At 40.3% G+C, this 24,532-nt stretch overlaps 1 protein-coding gene across 1 annotated transcript in view; it reads left to right on the plus strand.

Annotated features, from left to right (window-relative positions):
- Positions 1–24,532, plus strand: part of SH2D4B (SH2 domain containing 4B) — a 144,473-nt gene that overhangs the window by 118,225 nt on the left and 1,716 nt on the right. Inside the window, exon 7 of the mRNA XM_058187993.1 lies at positions 22,156–22,376. Coding sequence (XP_058043976.1) covers positions 22,156–22,376 — 221 coding nt within the window. The remainder of the gene's footprint in view (positions 1–22,155; positions 22,377–24,532) is intronic.

The following is a 24,532-nucleotide window of genomic DNA, read 5'->3' on the forward strand; positions in this document are numbered from 1 at the left end:
GTGTGTGTTAGTTGTGTGTGTGTAAAGTCTGAAAGTTGGTTTTTGAGCTTTTTGTGGCTGTGTGAAGTGTGAAGTGCAGCTGCTTTTACATTGTGTGTGAGTCAGTTGTGTTGTGTTGTGTTGTGGTGTGTGTGTGTAAAGTATGAAAGTTGGCTTTTGGTACCTCTTATTGCTTTTTATACTTTGTTTATTATTTTTATTATTTATTGTTATTGGCCACGCCCACCCAGCCATCTGACCACCAAGCCACACCCACCAATTAAGCCACGCCCACAGAAACGGTAGGGAAAATTTTTAGATTTCACCCCTGGTGCGTATGTGTCACTGACAAAAGCAAAGGCTGTGTGTTTACTCCCAATGTATGAGCATCTAAAATAAGTGGGAATAAAATGCTTGGGTGTTTTTTTGATTTCCACTGCCAACTAATTAACTGGAACAAAGGCTTCGCGTGAAGCATAATAGAGGTGGGATCCCAAGTTACACATTTTTCTTTACAAGCATTCATAATATGGAACACACAATGAACTACATGCTTTAGGTTAATAACTAGTTTCACACTTTGAAAAGAGCTGTGAAATGAAAATCAACATTGTTCTCTTTGCCCATGTATCATTTTCTCTCTCTCTTTGTCCTCTTTCCCTCTCTCTCCTTCCCTCCCTCCTCCCTCCCTCTCTCCCTCTCTCCTTCTCTTTCTCTCTCGCTTTCTCCCTCTTGCCCTCTATCTCTTTCTCTTTCTCTCCTTCTCTTTCTTTCTCTACCTCCCTCTCTCTTTTATTTCTCTCTGTTTCTAATAATAATAATAACAACAGAGTTGGAAGGGACCTTGAGGCCTTCTAGTCCAACCTCTGCCCTTCTCTCTCCTCTCTCCTCACTTCCTCCCTTCCCTCTCTCTCCTTCTCTCTCTCTCTCTCGCTTTCTCTCCTTCCTCTTGCTCTCCTTCTCCTTCTCTTTCTCCTTCTCTTTCTTTCTCTATCTTCTCCTCTCTCTTCTATTTCTCTCTCTCTCCCTTCTTTCTCTCTCTATCTCTCTCTATATATTTCTTCCTCTCTCTCACACACACTTTCATAACTTCTGAAAAAATTCCCCAAATTTTATTACAGAAACAGAAAGATCTCTTTTGAAATAATGATATGGTTATTAGCTGCAAATAGGTTTTTATGCACTGGACTCTGCTACACCTTGCATATGAAGATCACTTACTTGATGGAATTCATTTATTATAATTACTGCACACCTCTCTTGCTGAAAGTTCCTATTTTTAAATGTTTATAATTAGGTTGCACTTTTTGCAGTTGGAAGTGCTAGAATACTTGCAGTTTGGTACTTCCCAGGCAGATCTGTAGAATTTTACACTAGCTTCCATCTCTCTCTCTCTATTTATTTATTTATTTATTTTGTCACAACATCATACAAAAAGATTATATAGTATATACACATATAAACATATATAGGAAGAAGAAAAGAAAAACAATAGGACAGGAACGGTAGGCACGTTTGTGCGCTTATGCACGCCCCTTATGGTCCTCTTAGGAATGGGGTGAGGTCAATAGTAGAAAGTTTTTGGTTAAAGCTGTTAGGATTATGGGAAGAGACCACAGAGTCAGGTAAAGTATTCCAAGCACTGATGATTCTGTTGCAGAAGTCGTATTTTCTGCAATCTAGATTAAAGCGGTTTACATTAAGTTTAAATCTATTGGTTGCCCTTGTATTATTGCAATTAAAGCTGAAGTAGTCTTTGACAGGAAGGACATTACAATAGATGATTCTGTGAGCTAAACTTAGGTCTTGTCGAAGGCGACGGAGTTCCAAGTTTTCTAAGCCTAGGATTTCAAGTCTGGTGGGATAAGGTATTTTGTTGTTTTCAGAGGAATGGAGAACTCTTCTTGTAAAATATTTCTGGACACGTTCAATTGTATTGATGTCAGAGATGTGGTGAGGGTTCCAAACAGGTGAGCTGTATTCTAGAATTGGTCTAGCAAATGTTTTATATGCTCTGGTTAGTAGTGTGGTGTTTTGGAAAAGAAGCTGCAAAATTAGGTTTACAACTCTTAGAGCTTTTTGCTATGTAGTTGCAGTGGGCTTTGGCACTTAGATCATTTGACATGAAAACTCCAAGGTCTTTAACGGGATGGGGTCGTCTGTAAGGTAATGTCCATCTAGTATGTACTTAGTTTTAGAGTTCTTTTTCCTATATGTAAGACTGAGCATTTGCTGGTTGAAATTTGGAGCTGCCAATTTTAGACCAAGCGGTTAGATGGTCAAGGTCGTTTTGAATGATAGAAGTGTTGTCTGTGGTGTTAAATAGTTTGACATCGTCAGCAAAGAGAACACAATTACTTGAGATATGGTCACAAAGATCATTAATGTATAGAATAAAGAGTGTTGGTCCAAGGACGCTGCCTTGAGGAACGCCACTCTTGACAGGAACAGGATTTGATAAAGCATTGCCAATTTTGACCACTTGTTGTCTGTTAGACAGAAAAGCAGATATCCATTTGTGGAGGGGTCCTGAGATGCCATAGGATGTTAGTTTAAGGAGAAGTTTATCGTGTACTACTGAGTCAAAAGCTTTGCAGAAGTCTATGTAGATTGCATCTATTGATTTGCCTTGATCTAGATTTGAAGTCCATATGTTTTGCAGTGGAGAAGTTGTAAGTTACATGATAACTTTTCCTGAAACCAAATTGTTTGTTGGAGAGTAGGTTGTTAGTTTCTAAGTGTGAGGTAATGGATTGATTGATGATAGATTCCATGACTTTGCAGGTGACGAGCAAAGGGAGATCGGTCTGTAGTTTTCGACTAAGCTGGGGTCTCCTTTTTGAAGATGGGGATGACTGTGGCTAGTGACCAAAGTTTGGGAAGAGAACTGGTAGTGAAAGCTTTATCAAAGATAATACTTAGGGGTTCAGCTATATTAATGGAAAGTTTTTTTAAGAAATATGCACATAGACCATCAGGTCCAATAGAAAGCGATGGTTTTAAGTTGTGAAGAGCTTTACCAACGTTGTCTTCTGTGAAATCTATATGAGTTAGATCATCATAGTCATTGCTGGTTCGTTTGTGGAATGTTGGATATGTGTTATCGGAGTTAACAAAAACTGAGCCAAAGAAAATGTTGAAGAGGTTTGCTTTGACTGTTTCGTCATTGCATTCTTTGTTGTTAGAATCTTTTAGTGGTGGGATCTTGATCTATCTATCTATCTATCTATCTATCTATCTATCTATCTATCTATCTATCTATCTATCTATCTATCTATCTATCTATCTATCTATCTATCTATCTATCTATCTATCATCTCTAAGGAGGAACTGTCCTAAAAGCAATCTTTAATTGAATAGAAGATTGACAGTTAGGTCAGGAACAAAGAACATCTATATGAAATTTGAACACAGACATTGACTGAAATGTTGAAATCTAATTCATCAAGAAAACCAATGAGAGGTTGGAAGAGAGTAATTGCCATAAAACACTTAAAGCTAATTTGGAAAAGGGTGAACTAAATAATTTAAAAGAGACCGAAGCAATGACTGACAGAGACAGAAGGTAGGTGAGCAGAAGGAAATGCAATTAATAAAAGAGATGGACAGCAAAACTGAACAGCCACAGATGTGGATGGAGAAGAAAATTGGGAGGGATACAGATGAGGGAGAAAGTCGTGTTAGTTGCATAGACATTTATCACTAATCATTACATTTTTTTCATAAACAAGTTAGTTAAAAAAGGAATAAGGAATTAATGTTTGTATGTATGTGTGTGTGTGTGACAGAGAGAGAGAGAGAGAGAGAGAGAGAATTTGGCTGCGGGTCCCTGTGTATTCATCTACGGGTATGGTGTTACTAACAAGTAAGATGAGACAAAGCCTTCTGCACGTTGGTGCTACCATATCTGCTGAGAATGTGGGTTCCTAGCTATGCCTCCTGTTGCATTAATGTGCCTCCTCTTAACATCTTTACTTATGTTGAAATAAGTAAATATTTTTTTAAAAAATCTTCTCATCCTTATGGGTGGGATGTGTCTTCCTTAATCTTGGGTCCTCTACCAGAGGCCTGGGGGGAGTTGAAGGTTCTGCCCAGGACCTTAGCTGTTCCTAGCACCACACTCTTCTAGACAGAGCACTATTGTTATTTCCTAGGACCTGTTGAAGCAACACTCCCGGGTCAACAGTCACAGCCCTGTGTGATCCTTCCATCACTGAGACGACTTTTGCCTTTACTTTCCATATCTTCTCTAGTTCCTCCTTCAGGAAACCTGCCTCTCCAGGTTTCTCCTTCCAATGTTACTTGTTGCTTTCACCCACATTGTCTTCGGCTTTATGTCTACTATCACAATATCTTGTTGATTAGGTAGTATCAGCCTATCTGTCCGGATCTGGAAATCCCACAGGATCTTATCTTTCTTATTCTTATCTTTCTTATTCTCCATGACCTTCTGTGTGAGCGCTCTCTCTCTCTCTCTCTCTCTCTCTCTCTCTGTCTCTCTCTCTCTCTCTCTTTTTCATTGGAGGTAGCTGCCGGATTGATGGCCGACTCTCTTCCCCCCAATCCTGTTCTCTACTTTCCATCTGTCCATCTTTTTGGTTATTATATTGATGTATTCTCATTGTGTTCCCTTTTCATTCTGTTCCTTTTTGATTTTCATCATTCCAGAAGAGCCTGGACAGTCACTTGTCTGCTTGAGCAGGGGGCTGGACTAGAAGGCCTCCAAGGTCCCTTCCAGCTTCTCTTCTCTTCTCTTCTCTTCTCTTCTCTTCTCTTCTCTTCTCTTCTCTTCTCTTCTCTTCTCTTCTCTTCTCTTCTCTTCTCTTCTCTCCTCTCCTCTCCTCTCCTCTCCTCTCTTTTCTTCATTGTTTACTTTATGGTTCTACTTTTTTACTTCTGCTTACAAGCCTTTTTGTTTTTTCCCCTTTTTATTATCATAAGCAGTCTTGGCTAGCCCCACGATGACATAGGCAACAAATAAATGTAACAACAATAACAACAATAAACACACACACACTTTCTCATAATATGGATAATTTTGTACTCAGATAACATGCATCATTCTTCTAGACTAATTTTATACCTACATTTTTCTATACAAAATCCAGACAATTGGGAAACGATCTAGACAGTATTCAGGGAAAGTCTGCTTAAAAGTGGAAAACAATTTTCTCCAACGTTTAAAACATGTTGAGTCTGGCAAAGTGGGGGTTATCACTAAATTAGAAAAAAAGAAGAAGAAGAAGAAGTGGCATCTTTTATTTGTCTCAGTGAATAACACAGCCAAATCAACAACTGGTGATAGATCCTTGCAGTCTTTGGTGACAGTTGAAAGGGAAGACAGGAGGGCGAAGACAAAAAATAGAATCAGCACCAACCGTTTGTTTCAAAGAGGCATTAATTTGCAACTCCACTCTGCAAGCAACGTGCATGAACAACTAATATGGCAGGCTACCTTCTTGTGTGCAGCACAGCTTGTTAGTGAACAGAGGGAAAATATTTTGACAGCAATTCGAGAAATGCTCTGTAGTGCTCCATAGCTTGGATGAAATGAAAGTTCAGGGACAATGGGAATCTAAGTACGAGTCAACAGTAGTTGCATAACTAATTTGCAGGGAAACTGCTGTAAAACTAAGGAGCTAGTTTTGTCTAGTGGTTTAGGTACAGGACTAGAAAATGGGAGACCGTGAGTTCTAGTCCTGCCTCAGCTGTGAAAGCCAGCTGGGTAACTTTGGGCTAATCACTAGGAGACTGTGAGTTCTAGTTTCGCCTTAGGCATGAAAGCCAATTGGGTAATTTTGGGCCAGTCACTCTCAGCCCAATCTCCCAGGGTACTTGTCCTGCGCAAAATAGCAGAAGGAAGATGCATTGAATATATTTGCCACTGTGGGTCATAATAATATGTCAAAAAATAATAAAGGCTGAATACCAATAAATAAAAACAAAACCAAGTCTTGAACTAGAGAATTCCTTCTGATCCTCTGGACAGAGAAGTGGCATTAGTGGTACCAATGGTCCCGATAAGCCATAATATGGCTTCAGGTTTGATTCTACTTCCATCTCCATATTGAAGGCTTGCCTTTCTGGTATCTGCTCTACAAGTACCCAAACTACAACCTTTCCCAACTGGGTTGGATAACATCTCCTTAATTTAGATCCAAGCGAAAGTGACTTTCCTAATGGCACAAGAACTTTATCTTTATCTGTGCCAAGAACTGTGATTGCTCCTTTGATCTTAGAACATAGAATCGTAGAGATGGAAGGGACTTGTCGTGTCCCACTCCTCCGCTGACGGCTGGGTCAGGGAAATCCGAATCAGGTGTGCCTCTGCAGCTCTGCCAAAGTCCTAGCAAAGTCCTCAGGGCAGGCAGGAGACCAGAAAGTGACTTCAGCAAGATATGTTTAGACTTTGCCTGACTCAGAGAATGCCAGAAAGCAGATCCTTTATATAGACCATGGGGTGTGGCTCCATGACTCAGCACTTATCCAGGCCTGCCCCTCCCTTCCTTCTGTTGCCTCCGCCTATCAAGTCTTCTGACGCAAGGGTCACTCCAGTCGGCAGCTGTTGATAATAGACCTCCCTCAGGCTCACATGCTGTGGAGGAGGGGGAGGGGTCTAGTTGCTCCGTTTGCCTGGGCATGGAGCCAGAGCTGGGGGCTGGAGGTATTTCTTCCTCTTCAGCCTGTCTGGGCATGGAGCCAGGGCTGGGGCCGGGAGGCATACTAGAACATTCCTCCGTGTTCGGAAGCAGATAAGAAGACCCCGGCTGAGGTGAGATTGGACGAGACACAACAGGACTTTGAAGGTCTTCTAGTGCAAGCAGGAGATGCTATACCATCTTGAGGAGAAGGGCTAGCTCTTGAAAACTGAAAACTAAATTCACCAATGGGTCCTATTTTAATACGAGAACATTTGATAACTCTCTCCAAGAAATGTCCATAGCTTTCCTTGGGAAACTAAGCAGACATTTTGAGAAAAGTTGAAGTTATCTCTGAATACTTAGTACGCAATGTTTATTCCTTATGCACAGTCACTCATGCTCTCGTCACTTCTCGCCTGGACTACTGCAATGCTCTCTACATGGGGCTTTCCTTGAAGAGCACCTGGAGGCTCCAGTTGGTCCAGAATGCGACTGCGCGGGTGATAAAGGGAGCGACTGAAGGCTCCCATATAACACCTCTCCTGCGCAAGCTGCACTGGCTGCCTGTAGTCTTCCGGGTGCACTTCAAGGTGTTGGTTACCACCTTTAAAGCGCTCCATGGCTCAGGACCGGGTTACTTCGGGACCGCCTGCTGCCACCGTTTGCCTCCCACTGACCCGTGCGCTCTCATAGGGAGGGCCTCCTCAGGGTGCTGTCAGCCAAACAATGTCGGCTGGTGGCCCCCAGGGGGAGCGCCTTCTCAGTAGGGGCTTCTACCCTCTGGAACAAACTTCCCCCAGGACTTCGACAACTTCCCGATCTCCGGACCTTCCGCCGCGAGCTGAAGACGTATTTATTTTTCCGCACAGGACTGGCATAGAACTAGTATTATTATACTTAATTTTAAATGGGGTTTTATGGTTTTAATCTATTTTAAATTTTTACGGGCCAAATTTAATAAGTTTTTTATTACTGTTTTTACTTGTATTGTATTTATTTACTGTTGGTTTTATCTGGTTGTGAACCGCCCTGAGTCCTTCGGGAGACACACACACACACACACACACACACACAATAATAATAATAATAATAATAATAATTATTATTATTATTATTATTATTATTATTATTATTATTATTATTATTATTATTATTATTTCCTGCCTTTTTTTTCCTCCTCAAAAATGTATACGAATGATTGCCTAAAAGGGTTTCTTTCTTTTACCTAATTTCATTTGTTTAGTTAATCCTCATTGCTTCTTCCCAAGGTCAGGATTTTCCTTTTTCCAGTAGCACAACAAGTAGTTGGGTATTATTGTGTGCCGGTGAGTCCATGAATTCAGCCTTTTTTGTACTGGCAGATGGTCTATCCTTCCAGCAGTTTAGTTTTCAAGGCCGGCTGTTTTTGATTTACTCTGCATTGCTTTGTTGAAAAAGAGGTTTTTAATTTTCTTTTAATGCTTCAAGTGAAACAATAAAAATGCTGTAATATTTTGGAAAGATCATTTGTAGATGGGATTCATTTTTTCCACCTGTTCTTCCTTCCTCTTCCAAATGCACATCTGTAACACTCAGGGGAAAGATACAATCATTTTTTGCATCACAGAATTTTTGTGAGATTTTACCATTTCAAACCAAGTTTGGGTTTTCTGAATACAATATTATCCAACTGCAGGATTCAACCAGGAACGAATGCCTTGTTGAACAGTTTCAACAGTATCTGTCATCTAGTTTATTTGGGTAAGTAACAGAATAATAGAGTTGAAAGGGACCTTGGAGGTCTTCTAGTCCAGGGGTCTCCAACCTTGTCAACTTTAAGACTTGTGGACTTCAACTCCCAGAATTCCTCAGCCAGCTGGCTGAGGAATTCTGGGAGTTGAAGTCCACAAGTCTTAAAGTTGACAAGGTTGGAGATCCCTGTTCTAGTCCAATCCTCTGCTGAAGCAGAAAGCCCTATACCATTCCAGACAAATGGTTGTCCAATCTCTTCTTCAAACCTCCAGTGTTGGAGCATTCACAACCTCTGAAAGCAAGTCATTCCACTCATTAACTGTTCTCACTGTCATGAAATTTCTCTTTAGTTCTAGGTTGCTTCTCTCCTTGATTAGTTTCCATTTGTTGCTTCTTGTCCTGCCTTCAGGTGCTTCGGAGAATAGTGGTTAAATATTGCGTAAAACTTCTCAAGCATTAAAAGCCAGCTTTGTTTTTGAGCCTCATCTTAAGTCCAAGACTTCAAACAATATCTGAAGATAGTTGTTGAAGAAATTGTAAATAAAAATAAACAAAATAAATTTACCCAACTTTTCATACAAACTTCTTTTGCTTTAAAATAGTGGTTTTGTAAACCCCTTTATATCAGGGGCGGGTTTCAAAATCCGTCTGTCAGGCTGCCTCTGATTATATCTAGGAAAGAATACACCTTGACTTCATTTGCAAATAAAGAAAAGTACTTTTACTAGATACATCTGGACTGCAGCAGTATAAAGTTGGATCTGAGACAAAATATGGCTAACATTCCATATCCCATCGTTAGTCCCTCCTCTCCCCAAGAGGTCAGGCAGGTCTGGTCCAATGCCAGCTCCTTCTCGGCCTCCCGTGGTAATCTTCTTCCGCAGGTCTCTGGCTGTAAATCATCTCAGGAATGCAATGTCCGTTGAAAGTCTGCGCTCTAACATTCCTGTTGAATTCAAACCATCAATCTCCCCTCCCCTTTCTGTTACGACACTCTTAAAGGGCCCTCTTCCCTTACTCTGAATAGGGCAGTGATACATCTTACATCCTTAAACTATTTTACATTACAGAAAGAACCCATTACAGTCTAACTACTGAATATAAATTGTACAAAAATATGTGAGGATTGGAGTGGAGGCTGACACCGTCGCTACCAGTTCGTTTATTTATTTATTTATTTATTAAATTTGTATACCGCCCTTCTCCCGAAGGACTCAGGGCGGTTCACAGCCAAGTAAAATAGACAATACAATATAAATACAATTAAAATACAATTAAAAAACTTATTAAAATTGGCCACAATTAAAATTTGAGACTAAAACCCATTAAAAAAACCCATAAACTTAAAAACTAACCCAGGCCAGCGCAGATAAATAAGTAAGTTTTAAGCTCATGGTAAAAGGTCTGAGGTCCGAAGTTGACGAAGTCCTGGGGGAGTTCGTTCCAGAGGGCGGGAGCCCCCACAGAGAAGGCCCTTCCCCTGGGTGTCGCCAGACGACACTGTCGCGCCGACGGCACCCTGAGGAGTCCCTCTCTGTGAGAGCGCACGGGTCGGTGAGAGGTATTCGGTAGCAGCAGGCGGTCCCGTAAGTAACCCGGCCCTATGCCATGGAGCACTTTAAAGACGTTCACCAACACCTTGAAGCGCACCCGGAAGGCCACAGGCAGCCAGTGCAGCCTGCGCAGGATAGGTGTCACTCGGGAGCCACGAGGGGCTCCCTCTATCACCCGCGCAGCCGCATTCTGGACTAACTGTAGTTTGTGAGCAATGCATGTGCAGAAGCGTCCAGGCGTGTGGGCAGAGCCTCCTGCCGTCGCTACCGGTTCGCCTGATCCGGGGTGAACCGGTAGCAACCCATCACTGCTTTGTATAACTATTTAAACAAAACAAAACTGAAGGGACTATGAAAAGGAAAAGGTCAGCCTTGCTGATCGCCTCAGACATCAAAATTGTTCAAATAAACCAAATAACAGCAATGGTGGTTCAGAGCAGAAAATTCTCTGGGGAGACAACAAGGAAGCGAGATCACTTGATTTCAAGTGTTTGAGAAGGATTTTCACAGATGTTGTTTATTTTTCAATAGCCATCCTGAGGCGAACGGCAACACATTTGTGAGTTTTCTCCTCTTCTCTAGTTGCTTTCTTGTTGCCATGAAAACAGCACAGTCTCTCTCAGAGCCCCAGAAGGTAATATTTCCATTGCCATAAAAGGCACCGCCCTGGCAAATGGTAGAGCCAAGCAAAACCCAACTGGAAAAGGAGGGAAGAGAAAGTTTTCTGCAGCTGGGGGTGGGGGATATCAGGAGATTAAAATCCATAAGTGAAGGGCGTGTTGAGAAATGTAATAATCAGAGGCATGGAAAAAAACTGACAAAGTGAAATCAGAGTTATTGGAGAGAAAGGCACTGTTAGTTTTAGCCACAGCTTTAGCGAGAATCAGGTCTTATTTATTTAAGAAGGAACTACTTGAAGAAAAGTTTCTCAGCTTTCATGGCAAGATAATTCAGACTCATTCCTCTTTCCTCTCTCTCTCTCTCTCTCTCTCTCTCCTCTTTTTCTTTCCTTCCTCTTCCTGCTCCTCTTTCTTTTTCTTTCTGTCTCTCTCTTGTCTTCTCTTCTCTCCTTTCATTCTCTTTTCCTTTCTTTCTTTCTCTCCTCTCTTTCCTCTCCTTTTTCTTTTTTCTCTCTCCTCTCCTCTCCTTTTCTCTTTCTCTTTCTTTCTATCTCTCCTCTTTCTCTTTCTTTCCTCCTCTCCTCTCTTTCTTTCTCTCTCCTTTCCCTGTCTCCTCCTCTTTCTCTTCTCTTTCTGTCTCTCCCTTTTCCGTTCTCTTTCTTTTCTTACTCTCTCCTCTCTCTCTTCTCTCTTCTTTTCTTTCCCTTCTCTTCCCTCTTCTCTTTCTTTTCTTTCTGTCTCTTCTCTTCTCTTCTCTCTTCTCTCTCTCTCTCTCTCTTTCTTTCTTTCTTTCTTTCGATCTCTCCTCTCTTCCTCTCCTCTTTCTCTTTCTTTCCTCCCTCTCTTCCCTCTCTCCTCTTTCTATTTCTCTCTCTCCTCTCCTTTCTTTTCTTTTCTTTCTCTCTCCTTTCCCTCTCTCCCATCTCCTTTCTCTTCTCTCCTTTCATTCTCTTTTCCTTTCTTTCTATCTCTCCTCTCTTTCCTCTCCTTTTTCTTTTTCTCTCTCCTCCTCTCCTTTCTCTTTCTCTTTCTTTCTATCTCTCCTCTTTCTCTTTCTTTCCTCCTCTCCTCTCTTTCTTTCTCTCTCCTTTCCCTGTCTCCTCCTCTTTCTCTTTCTCTTTCTGTCTCTCCCTTTTCCGTTCTCTTTCTTTTCTTACTCTCTCCTCTCTCTCTTCTCTCTTCTTTTCTTTCCCTTCTCTTCCCTCTTCTCTTTCTTTTCTTTCTGTCTCTTCTCTTCTCTCTTCTCTTCTCCTCTCTCTCTCTCTCTTTCTTTCTTTCTTTCTTTCGATCTCCTCTCTTCCTCTCCTCTTTCTCTTTCTTTCCTCCCTCTCTTCCCTCTCTCCTCTTTCTATTTCTCTCTCTCCCTCCTTTCTTTTTCTTTTTCTTTCTCTCTCCTTTCCCCTCTCTCCCATCTCCTTTCTCTTTCTCTCCCTCCTTTCCTCTTTCTCTTTCTCTCTCCTCTCCCCCCCTCTCCTTTCCTCTTTCTCTCTCCTCTTTGTCTGTCTGTCTTCTCTCTCTCTCTCTGTCTCATCTTCTAAATCTGACATTTCTCATCTTCACTTCCAGAATGACTGACCAGGAATGAAATTAAATAAAAGTTACTCTGGTGAGAAAAATAAGCTGAACTTAAGCCAACAGTGATTTTTCCAGGAGTAGATGCGTTTGAGAGGAGGCAAACAGCTTCTTTGGAATAAAGAAACAAGATTTAGAGCATACTCTGTGTGCTTTATCTGTTAATCATGGCTAAATAAAAACTGGGTAGTTTGAGTTCAGTGTTTCTATGGTAATTGCAGGTTTTAGTGTGCAAACATTCTGCAATGGGGCCTGGGTTAAATCCGTAACTTTTCTCGCTGCTTTTCAGAAGAACAGTATTGTTAATTGCACACAACTCGAGAGTTGATGTAGGTTAACTAACCTAAACTTAAATTAACTCAAATGTGGAGAATCTTAAATCCAGATTAGGAAGAAGTTTGTGTGCGTGTTCAGTAAGTTATGAGGTATTGAAGAATCATCAACATTGACTTTAAACCTCCAACAACATTAATTTTTCCCCTGATTCACTGCCTTCCTTTTCCAAAATTTCTTGCATTGCTATGCAGCATATGCAATCACACCCCTTAGTACAGCGAGCATATTGTTCCATTGAGCAGTTCCCAGCCCTTAGGAGAAAAATGTTGGATATGAATTTTGGATTTCTTACAATCTGTATTATTCCAACATTTGGCCTGCATGGGCAACAATGCCTGATGTTAGATTATAACTGGTGGAGAATCAGAGAAGGGAAAGGTTTGTCCAGGGAATGGCAATCATTACAAAAATCTTAGTGGTTGGTTTTGAACTAATGTGATCATACTGGATTCAGAACAAACAGTTGCTTGATCTGTTGGTTGGGAAACACTCAACAGCTGGAAGTTGAAATTTTTCATTAACCAAGTGAGAACCTGCTTCAAGGAAAATATTGATTGACTGTATTTAACTTAGAAGTATTCCCTTTATTAGTGGCTGCTTAATTGTCATGTTTGCCCGTGTGTAAGAGAGAGATAACCCCATTTAGATGTAAGGGCCTCTGGTGGCTCAACAGACTAAGTCTGTCTGTTATTAACACAGCTGCTTGCAATTACTGCAGGTTCAAGTCTCACCAGGCCCAAGGTTGACTCAGCCTTCCATCCTTTATAAAGTAGGTAAAATGAGGACCCAGATTGTTGGGGGCAATAAGTTGACTTTGTATATAATATACAAATGGATGAAGACTATTGCTTAACACAGTGCATTAGTCTTCGGAGAAGGGGGGATATAAATTCAAATTAAAAAAAGAAAAAAGAGTTAAGCTACCAATCTAAAAAGCAAGACAGAAGAGAATATTTGTAGCTCAAGGCTGAACTGTGTGGTCCTTGGTACTTTATAAGCTTGATGGTTTTCTTGCAGAGGTTTCATTATCAACTAGGTAACATCATCAGTTTTAGATGGTTGAATACTAACTCTCCCACTTCTAGCACTGATGATGTTACCTAGTTGGGCAATGAAGCATCTGAGAGCTTCAAGGACCCCCACAGAAACCAAGACTTTGTGAATTCTAGTCCCACCATAAGCCACAAAACACTTTGGACCATTCACTTTCTCTCCGGCTGAAAAGACTAAAGCCAAGGCAAACCACTTCAAAAAAGATTACCAAGAAAACTGTGGGAACTTGTCCAGGGATGTGAAGCTACACAAGGACACACAGACTTTTGTGAGATGTATATATTCTGAGGTAATATCAACTTCTCTCCCTAAACTGTAAAATATTTCTCTGCTAAACTTCGCTATATTCTCTCTCAAAGATCAGCTTCAATAGCAAGGTCATATTTTTAATATCTGATTTTTAACAATCCTGTTTTTCTCCGAGTTTCTCTGATAATATCCACTGGATAATGAGGTCAAAGTTAGGAAAGAAAGATAAACTGCAATCTATCAGGCCAGCATTTATTCTTTTCCCAGAACCATTTTTTTTTAATTTTGTTGACTTTGCGTCCAGTCGTTTTCTCCTTCTAAATGTTTGATCCACTAACATTGCCATCCAAATTAATTCATACACTGGTGGTTCCTCTGTATAAAAGATGCAATTCCTTTTGCCTCTAGCACGGGGCAACTAGAGATACTGAATTATCTCCAGGCACTTTTGATTAAGATTGCTGGTTTGCTGCCGCTGGGAACTGTGCTTCGTTACCAGCATTGTTAGGATACTGTGGGAAGCAACACGTCTTCCCTGTCACTCCTAATTATCCTGAGCAGGGTTGCTCAGGGTTTATCAGGGAGTCTGATAAGCATTATTGATCTTCTGCTGCCTTTATGGTAATTCGTGAGAGAGAGCAAACAGAACGGTGGTTTCTCCATTCTTAACAATTCTGCTGTGTCCCTGATTGGCTGCTGTTTGGACTAGAGAAAAATAATTGTTGGAGGATCCAATTTGAGTTGATCACCAGGATGAAAGCTTTATTCTTCCAAGCTTTTGGACTCATGCTGGAGCCCAGTCCTCAGGAAACTTTGCACTCTCCAGAAAGGGGGACATTCTGTAGAGTGAGACGTTCCCTGAAGATGGACTGAGGCATGAATGCAACAGTTTAGAACAGGGGTCTCCAACCTTGGTCCCTTTAAGACTTGTGGACTTCAACTCCCAGAGTTCCTCAGCCAGCTCAGCCGTCGGCTGGCAGCCCCCAGGGGAAGGGCCTTCTCGGTTGGAGCACCTACCCTCTGGAATGAACTTCCCCCTGGTTTGCGTCAATTACCTGACTTTCGGACCTTTCGCCGTGAATTGAAAACGCACTTGTTTATCCAAGCGGGACTGGCTTAATTTTTTAAACTTTTGAATTTTAATAATTTTAATTGGGGTATTTTATGAATTTTATGGGTCAAATTTGACGGTTTTAAATTTTCGGCCATTTATAGAATATGTTATTTTAATTTTTGTTTTAATTTGTATATTGTACTGTTTTTTAATCTGGCTGTACACCGCCCTGAGTCCTTCGGGAGAAGGGCGGTATAAAAATCTAAATAATAAATAAATAAATAAGTCTTAAAGGGACCAAGGTTGGAGACCCCTGGTTTAGAAGAATATACCTCTGATCCTGGTGACCCACATTATCCTGGGACACATATTTTTGCTTTCATTCTCAATAACTGTTGACTTTTGACCCACCCATGGTGGTTGAAAGCCAGAAATTCCTTTTCACTCAGTTGATCATTTCACTCCCAGGGAAAGTTGGACAGCTATGGGGACTTATAAAAGATGGCTAAGAAGTATTTGGGACCCACAAGCTGCAAATGGACCATGTGGGATTGAAAACCTAAAGGCTGTAGAATGAGTCTGTATTCAACACTTCCTGCCCCCTCTATCAATATTTATTAATTCAAATATGAATGGTAAACTATTGAATGTGACGTGTCATGTTAAAGAAATAGATATGGTATTTATAGCATGGAGGCCAAACTTACAGACTGTATTCATAGTCTGGGAGCATCATGAAAGAAATGTCTCCTCTGTGTCAGAAAGAAGGACCTCTGAAGCATATTCAAAAGAGCTTCTCCAACAGATTTTAGCTGCCATGAGTGTTCCCAATGAGAATGTTACTTATTTGAGCGTTTTAGGGCTTTAAAAGTCAACAGCTTTAAACTATGCTAGAAAGCAAAGTTTCAAACAGTAGTATTTTGAAATGGCTCAGGAGATAAGACTGGATTAATTACAAACTATTACCAGTGAAATTTAATCCTAATAACAAAGATGATTAGGGAACTGGGGACTAAAGCACATGAAGAATGATTGCAGGAATTGGGTATATCCACTCTAGTGAAAAGAAGGACTTGGGGTGACATGATAGCAGTCGTCCAATATCTATGGGGCTGTCACAAAGGGGGTCAAACTATATTTCCAAACACCTGAAGGCAGGACAAGAAGCAATGGATGGAAAGTAATCAGGGAGAGATCCCACCTAGAACTAAGGAGAAATTTATTTATTTTGTATAATTTTTTAGAATAGAATTTTTTATTGGCCAAGTGTGATTGGACACACAAGGAATTTGTCTTTGGTGTATATGCTCTCAGTGTACATAAAAGAAAAGATACGTTCATCGAGGTACAACATTTACAACACAAATGATGGTCATAGGGTACAAAATTAATACTTAATGATACAACACTTAATGATAATCATAGGGTACAAATAAGCAATCAGGAACAATCAATATCAATATAAATCATAAGGATTGTCAGCAACAAAGTTACAGTCATACAGTCATAAGTGGAAAGAGATTGGTGATGGCAATGATGAGAAGATTAATAGTAGTGCAGATTCAGTAAATAGTCTGACAGTGTTGAGGGAATTATTTGTTTAGCAGAGTGATGGCCTTCGGGAAAAAACTGTTTTTGTGTCTAGTTGTTCTGGTGTGCAGTGCTCTATAGCGTCGTTTTGAGGGTAGTAGTTGAAACAGTTTATGTCCAGAATGCGAGGGGTCTGTAAATATTTTTGCAGGAGTCTTTTTGACTCCTGCAGTATACAGGTCCTCAATGAACCTTTTAATTAATTAAATTTCTTTTAATACAAAACATTCCATCATTCATTAAACAGTGTGTCATCTGGGTACAATTTTTTGTGTGTCATAACAGTTAAAGCTTACCACCATAGTCATTATTTATATCTACTCTTATTTTAATATTAATACTTAACATATCTATTATCATAATATTTCTCTTCTTATTTAACTTTACTATACATTACTTTCATATTTATTCTCTAACCATTGATAAAATAAATCCCATATATTATACTAATCGGATCCTTCCTTCCCTTTAATTGCAAGTGTTAATCTATTCATTTCTGCACATTCCAATATTTTCTTAATCACGTTTTCATCTGCAGGAATCTCTTCACCTTTCCTATTCTGTGCAAATACAATTCTAGTCGCAGTTATTACATGAATAATCAAGTATACATTTTCTTTACTATAATTTCCTGGTAAAATCCCCAACAGGAATATCTCAGATTTAAATCAATAAACTGCTGCGTCATCTTCTCCAACCACATACGAATTCTTGCCCAGTATTTTTTTGCTTCTACACACGACCACCAAATATGATAATATGATAATACAGTGTCTGATGGCATTTCCAACATCTAGTTGATTTATCTTTAAAAATTTTTAATCCATGGCTTGGGGCCTGGGTACTTACGGGACCGCCTGCTGTTACCTCATGCCTCCCACCGACCCGTACGCTCACACAGAGAGGGAAGCAATGTCGGCTGGCGGCCCCCAGGGGAAGATCCTTTTCTGTGGGGGCTCCTACCCTCTGGAACGAACTTCCCCCGGGCTTACGCCAAATACCTGACCTTCAGACCTTCCGCCGCGAATTGAAAACACATTTATTTATTCGCGCGGGGCTGGCTTAAATTTTATTGGTTTTAAATTTTTATTATTAATTTTTAATGGATTTTAGTTTTATATGTTCCAAAGTTTTAGGCCAATTACGTAATAAGTTTTTTAATTCGTATTTTAAATTGTATATTGCACTGTTTGTTTTACCTTGGCTGTACACCGCCCTGAGTCCTTCGGGAGAAGGGCGGTATAAAAATTGAATAAATAATAATAATAATAATAATAATATTTTTGCCAATCTTTCAGGTGACAAATGCCATCTATAAAACATCTTGTACAGATTCTCCTTGTATGCAGTAGACATGGTTAACTTATAGTTTCTATCCCATAATTGCTGCCATTTATTTAGCTCTATCGTATGTCCAATGTTTTTTGCCCATGCTATCATTGTTTCTTTAACTTGTTCTTCTTCTAATTTGATAATAAATAGCTATACAATTTTCTTCTCACTCCCTCATCTGTTCCTGTTAATACCTTATCTAATTCTGTCAATTCCATATAAAAAACATATAATTTTGCATCTTTTTCATATCTAGATTGTATTTGCGGTTGTGTATACCATACCATATCAGTCCCCTGCTTTTCCAAATCCTGTTTAACTTCCCCCTTTTCTGACAAAATGTCCTTATATCTTACAATATTTCCCATATTAATAATATTTGGATATATTAGTGCTTACATTGTCGAAACCCAAATTGGTATCTTCAAGTAATGTTATTCTCTAATTTTCTCCCATATTAATAATAAAGCATTTCTTATATAATGTCTTTGGAAGTAAGCATGTATCTTATTTTTCCCATACCATAAAAAGGCATGCCAACCCAATTGCAAGTCATGTCCCTCCAATGTCAATACTCTTTTATTTCTCAATACAATCCATTCTTTCTTCCATGCTAATACTGCTGCCTGGTAGTATAGTTCCCTGTTTGGTAGTCCAAACCCTCCTCTGGTTCTCGCATCTTCTAACAGTTTTAAGTTGATTCTCATCTTCTTCCCCACCGTATAAATTTCATTATTATTTTGTTCAAATTTTCAAAATATTTTTTCTCCAATTTTATCGGAATTGTTTGGAATAAAAACAATAGCCTTGGTAGTATTTCTTCTTAATTGTTGCTGCGCGGGTGATAGAGGGAGCTCCACGTAGCTCCCATGTAATACCACTCCTGCGCAGACTGCACTGGCTGCCTGTGGTCTTTCGGGTGCACTTTAAGGTTCTGGTTACTACCTTTAAAGCGCTCCATGGCTTAGGGCCTGGGTACTTACGGGACCGCCTGCTGTTACCTCATGCCTCCCACTGACCCGTACGCTCACACAGAGAGGGACTTCTCAGGGTGCCGTCCGCCAAGCAATGTCGGCTGGCAGCCCCCAGGGGTAGATCCTTCTCTGTGGGGGCTCCTACCCTCTGGAATGAACTTTCCCCTGGTTTACGCCAAATATTTGACCTTCGGAGCTTTCGCCGCGAATTGAAAACGCATTTATTTACTCGCGCGGGGCTGGCTTAAACTTTGTTGTATTTTTTAATTTATATTCCATATTTCTAAATTTTATATGAATTTTAATGGGTTTTTAGAATTTTACATTAAATGTTTTAAAGTTTTCAGCCAATTGTGTAATAAGTTTTTTAATTTTGTTTTAATTGTATATTGTATTGTTTGTTTTTACTCTGGCTGTACACCGCCCTGAGTCCTTCGGGAGAAGGGCGGTATAGAAATCTAATAAATATTAATAATAATAATAATAATAATAATAATAATAATAATAATCTTCCTATTAACAATAATTGCAAATTTTTCCATCTCTCCAAATCTGTCTCAGTTTGTTTTATTAGTTTATAATAATTATCTTCCTTAACCATAACACATCTTGCTGTTAGTTGAATCCCTAAGTATCTTACTTTCTTTGTAATCTGAATACCTAACTATTGTTAACTCCCTTTTCTGTTTCTCTGTAACATTTTTCACTAATATCTTAGTTTTCTCTTTATTAATTTTCAATCCTGCCACCTCACCATATTCTTCTATTCTTTCTAATAGTTTTGGCCCTGTTTCTTGTGGATCTTCTAAAATAAACACCAAATCATCTGCAAATGCCTGTAATTTATATTCCTGACCTAAGGAGAAATTTCTTGACAGAACAATTAATCAGAGGGAGGAATTGCCTTCAGAAGTTGTAGCTTTTCCATCACTGGAAGTTTTTAAGAAGCGATTGGACAGCCATTTGTCTGAAATGATCTAGGGTCTCCTGTTTGAGCAGGGGGCTGGACTAGAAGACCTCCAAGGTCCCTTCCAACTCTGTTATTGTCAGATCCCTAGCGTGATACTGCCATTCAAATGGAGGGAGTGGGGAGCATGGGGATAAGCTGTCTTTTTTTCCTGGCGTCTAAGTGCCCTGCAGTATCCTTACCTTCTTTGGAATGTAATAAGGAGGGAGGGCCATGTGGATTGTTTCAGTTAGCTGAAAGCAGAAGATGATTGCATTAAACATTTTCACACCTGGCGATTGACTGAATCCACATTCGGACAGGAGGGAGGGATTCTAAAGATCTATTTTTAACTGTGTAGTTTGGGAGGGAATTTAGAGTCTGCTTCGCCCGTCCTGCTATCACTTCTTCTCAATAAAATGTTCCTTTTGAAATACCGTGTTTCAAGAGTCTATAGATGCAATAGATGCAATCTACATAGACTTCTCCAAAGCTTTTGACTCAGTAGTACACGATAAACTTCTCCTAAAACTAAAATCCTACGGCATTTCAGGACCCCTTCCCAATTGGATAACTGCTTTCCTGTCAAACAGACAACAAATGGTCAAAATTGGCAATGCTCTATCAAATCCTGTCCCTGTCAAAAGTGGCGTTCCTCAAGGTAGCGTTCTTGGACCAACACTCTTCATACTATACATAAATAATCTCTATGACCATATCTCAAGTTATTGTGTCCTCTTTGCTGACGATGTCAAATTATTTAACACCACCAACAATAGTAATACCCTTCAAAAAGACCTTGATTTTGTATCCAATTGGTTTAAAACGTGGCAACTCCAAATCTCAACCAGCAAATGCTCAGTCTTACATATTGGAAAAAAGAACCCAAACACTAAGTACAAGCTTGACGGACATTATCTTATAGATGACCCCCACCTTGTCAAGGACCTTGGAGTTTTCATATCAAATGATCTAAGTGCCAAAGCCCACTGCAACTATATAGCAAAAAAGGCTCTAAGAGTTGTAAACCTAATTCTGCGTAGCTTCTTTTCCAAAAACACCACACTACTAACCAGAGCATACAAAACATTTGCCAGATCCATTCTTGAATACAGCTCATCTGTCTGGAACCCATACCACATCTCTGACATCAATACAATTGAACGTGTCCAGAAATATTTTACAAGAAGAGTTCTCCGCTCCTCTGTAAACAACAAAGTACCTTATTCCACCAAACTTGAAATCCTGGGTTTAGAAAACTTAGAACTCCGCCGCCTTCGGCATGACCTGAGTTTAACTCATAGAATAATCTGTTACAATATCCTTCCTGTTAAAGACTTCTTCAGCTTCAATAGCAATAATACAAGAGCAAACAATCGATTCAAACTTAATGTTAACCGCTCCAATCTTGATTGCTGAAAATATGACTTCAGTAACAGAGTTGTTAATGCTTGGAATGCACTACCAGACTCTGTGGTCTCTTCCCAAAATCCCCAAAGCTTTAACCAAAGACTATCTACTGTTGACCTCACCCCATTCCTAAGGGGACTGTAAGGGGCGTGCGTAAGTGCACAAAAGTGCCTACCGTTCCTGTCCTATTGTTTCCTTTCAATATATGTTCCTATATATAATGTGACAAATAAATAAAATAAAATAAATAAAAATACTTTCTTGGGAAAGGAGGAGAGGCAGGGCCCGACAGTTAGTCTATTAATAGACCTTCAAGAAGATATCAAGTGGTCTTGAAGAAGTAGCACTTCTCCACACTCAATTTCTAGCAAAGGTTACCCCCAAGGTGACCCAAGCAGTCCCGATCCCATACAGGTAGTCCTCAATGTACAACTTTTCATTTAGTGACCATTCAAAGTTACAACGGCACTGAAAAATGTGAATTATGACTGTTTTTTGTGGTTACAACCTTGGCAGCATCCCCATGATCACATGATCAAAATTCAGATGCTTGGCAACTGGCTCATATTTGTGACCTTTTCTCTGTCCTGGGGTCACATGATCCCCTTTTGTGACCTCCTGAGCAGCAAAGTCAAGGGGGAAACCAGATTCACTTAACAACCATGTGGCTGATTTATCTACTGCAGTGATTCACTTAACCACTGTGGCAGGCCATAAGACGGTGCAAAACTCACCTAACAAATGTCTCATGTAACGACAGAAATTTTGGTCTCAAATGTGGTCAAAAGTCGAGGACTACATGTAGTCTGTTCCAAAGCCTGATTAAAACTGATGTGACAGTAACAGAGTTGGAAGGGGCCTTGGAGGTCATCTAGTTCAACCTCCTGTAGGAGACCTGTACTAGGGATTTGAACAGCCAAACTGCGGACCTTTCTGATCGACAAGCTCAGTCACTGAACCACCTAGTCAGGCTAATAATACTATATTATATATTATAATATATAATTACAATTTTATAAGCTTCTATTTTCTCTTCTTTGTATGGTTTCTCTCTTTCTGTAAGGCCAGATTCTAGCAGAATCTAAAACAAAATCACTTTTGTTTTATTTTGATAGGTATTATTACTCGTCAAGAAGCGGAAGAACTGTTGATGAACAAACCTGAAGGGACATTCCTCGTGCGGGTCAGTGATAAAATCTGGGGATATGCCCTCTCTTACCGGCATCACAATGGCTTCAAACATTTCTTGGTGGATGCATCAGGAGATTTCTACAGCTTCCTGGGAGTGGATCCCAACCGTCACGCGACACTTACAGATCTTATCGATTTCCACAAGGTAAGAGTCACTAGGGAAAGACCAGTCCCTGAATTGTACAGATAAATAATTCAAAAGAAAGGAAGTGTTTTATCCAGTGGGTGTCAGCCTCCGCTTTATTTAAGTGTATTTAACCTATTGGAGTGTTTTACTGTTTTATTACTTTGTTAAAGGTTTTCTTCTTACTGAATGTCTTACATGATTTATGGGGAAGGGGGGAGGTTTTTACCATTGCCAGCGTTCAGCTGTCATTTCAGGTGGTGGAGGAGATAGTCTTTCAAACAGACGTTTGAACTGATTTGGCGGGTGAATGTAACGGGAGTTGCCTGCTTCGCATTCCATCCAGAAGGTTGACAGAGGGAGAATATCGGAAGTGAAACTACACGTGGCCAAGGAGGAAGAGGACATTGGATTATGACTGTTTGAACTCTAGTGGGAGGAGGTTCAGGAGAGGATATGACCTCTGTGTTTTTAGTATACTTTCAGTTCTGGCTTAGCTTTGCTTGCAATATGACGTGTTTAGTAAAAATTACCAATCTCTTCAAAATGATGGAATTGGGTCTTTATTTTCTTAAACATTGATCTGAGGCAAGCTGACAGTGGGACCGGTCTATCAGGGCGATTTGGTCCACCCAAGTATGGGTCGGAGCGTACTGCTTTTAGCCCCAATCCAGGAGCCTTCAGAAGCAGTCATTTTCGTGACAAACTTTGTGCTGAATTTACGTTTTAAATTTGTAAAATGTAAATTCAACTCAAAAGAAAGGAGTGATACATTAAGCATTTTATCTATGGACAAAATCCATAATTATTGACAGACTTAACAGAAGGTGCTAGATAAAGTGGATCTAGATCCAGAAAAGTTAGAAGCAGCTGTGGCCATTGCTAGAAGATTGCAGCTGGACAGGTCCCAGACACTCTAGCTTGTATTCCTAAATTCAGTTGGCTCTCTAAATACAATTCCCAAAACAAGGTTTGCCTGCATTCAATTGCAACACAGCTTAGCAGGAAACTGACAGGAAACTGTGCAGATAAGGCAGGGATATCACACTCAAGGCCTGGGGGCTGAATCTGGCCTGAGGGATGCTTAAATCTGGCTCAATGGGCCACCCTGGAAAAAGTGAAGAATCAGCCCGCGGTGCCTCCGTCAGCAAAAATGGCGCTCAAGGGGGCCGCATGCTCTATTTTTGCTGGCAGAGGGTTGCAGGAGGCCGTCCCAGCTGAAAATGGGGTTTGGGAGCCTATTTTCACTGACAGAGCTCTCAGGCCACCACAGGCACCCCTGACTGTGATGTGATGTCAAGCTGGCCACATCAACCCTGGCTGTGCCCCCCCCCCCGAGGTCAAACACAACCCTGAGATAAGGCCTTCAATGAAATCGAGTTTGACACCCCTGAGATAAGGTGAAGGTTTCATGTGAACATCACCTGTGTTATGCATGTATGTCTAAAATTATTCTGTCAGTTACTAAGTGAGCAACAACTTGGCTGATCTTAGATTTTAGAAGATAAACAGGGTCAGCCTTGGTTAGAACTGAGATGGAAGATCACCTGAGAAATTCAGAATAGATGAGAGAGGATGGTAACAAATCACACAGCCAAGAAAATAATATAAATGTCATCATCAGAAACTCAATTCCCCTCAAGATCATCCATAGCTTTCTCCCCTTCTTTCATTTGCTCTGGTTGGGGATGTTGCAATGGGATTAGGTTAAACAGAGTATTTATTTATTTTATTTATTTATTTTATTTATTTAATTTGATTTTTATACCGCCCTTCTCCCGAAGGACTCAGGGCGGTGTACAGGCAAAATAAAACCAACAATACAAATATACACAATTTAAATACCCTTAAAAAACTTATTCAAAATTAGCCTGATGTTAAAAAAACATCGTCAATTAAAACCCCATTTAAAATTGGTAAAATTCCCTTTTAAAATCCAATTAAGCCAGCCCCGCGCGAATAAAAAGATGGGTCTTCAGTTCGCGACGGAATGTCCGAAGGTCAGGTATTTGACGTAAACCAGGGGGAAGCTCGTTCCAGAGAGTGAGCCCCACAGAAGGCCCTTCCTGGGGCCGCCAGCCGACATTGTTTGGCGGACGGCACCCTGAGAAGTCCCTCTCTATGGGGCGTGCGGGTCGGTGGGAGGCATGTGGTAACAGCAGGCGGTCCCGTAAGTA

The sequence above is a fragment of the Ahaetulla prasina genome, chromosome 6 (assembly GCF_028640845.1).
Source record: "Ahaetulla prasina isolate Xishuangbanna chromosome 6, ASM2864084v1, whole genome shotgun sequence".
In the NCBI taxonomy this organism is placed as follows: Eukaryota; Metazoa; Chordata; class Lepidosauria; order Squamata; family Colubridae; genus Ahaetulla; species Ahaetulla prasina.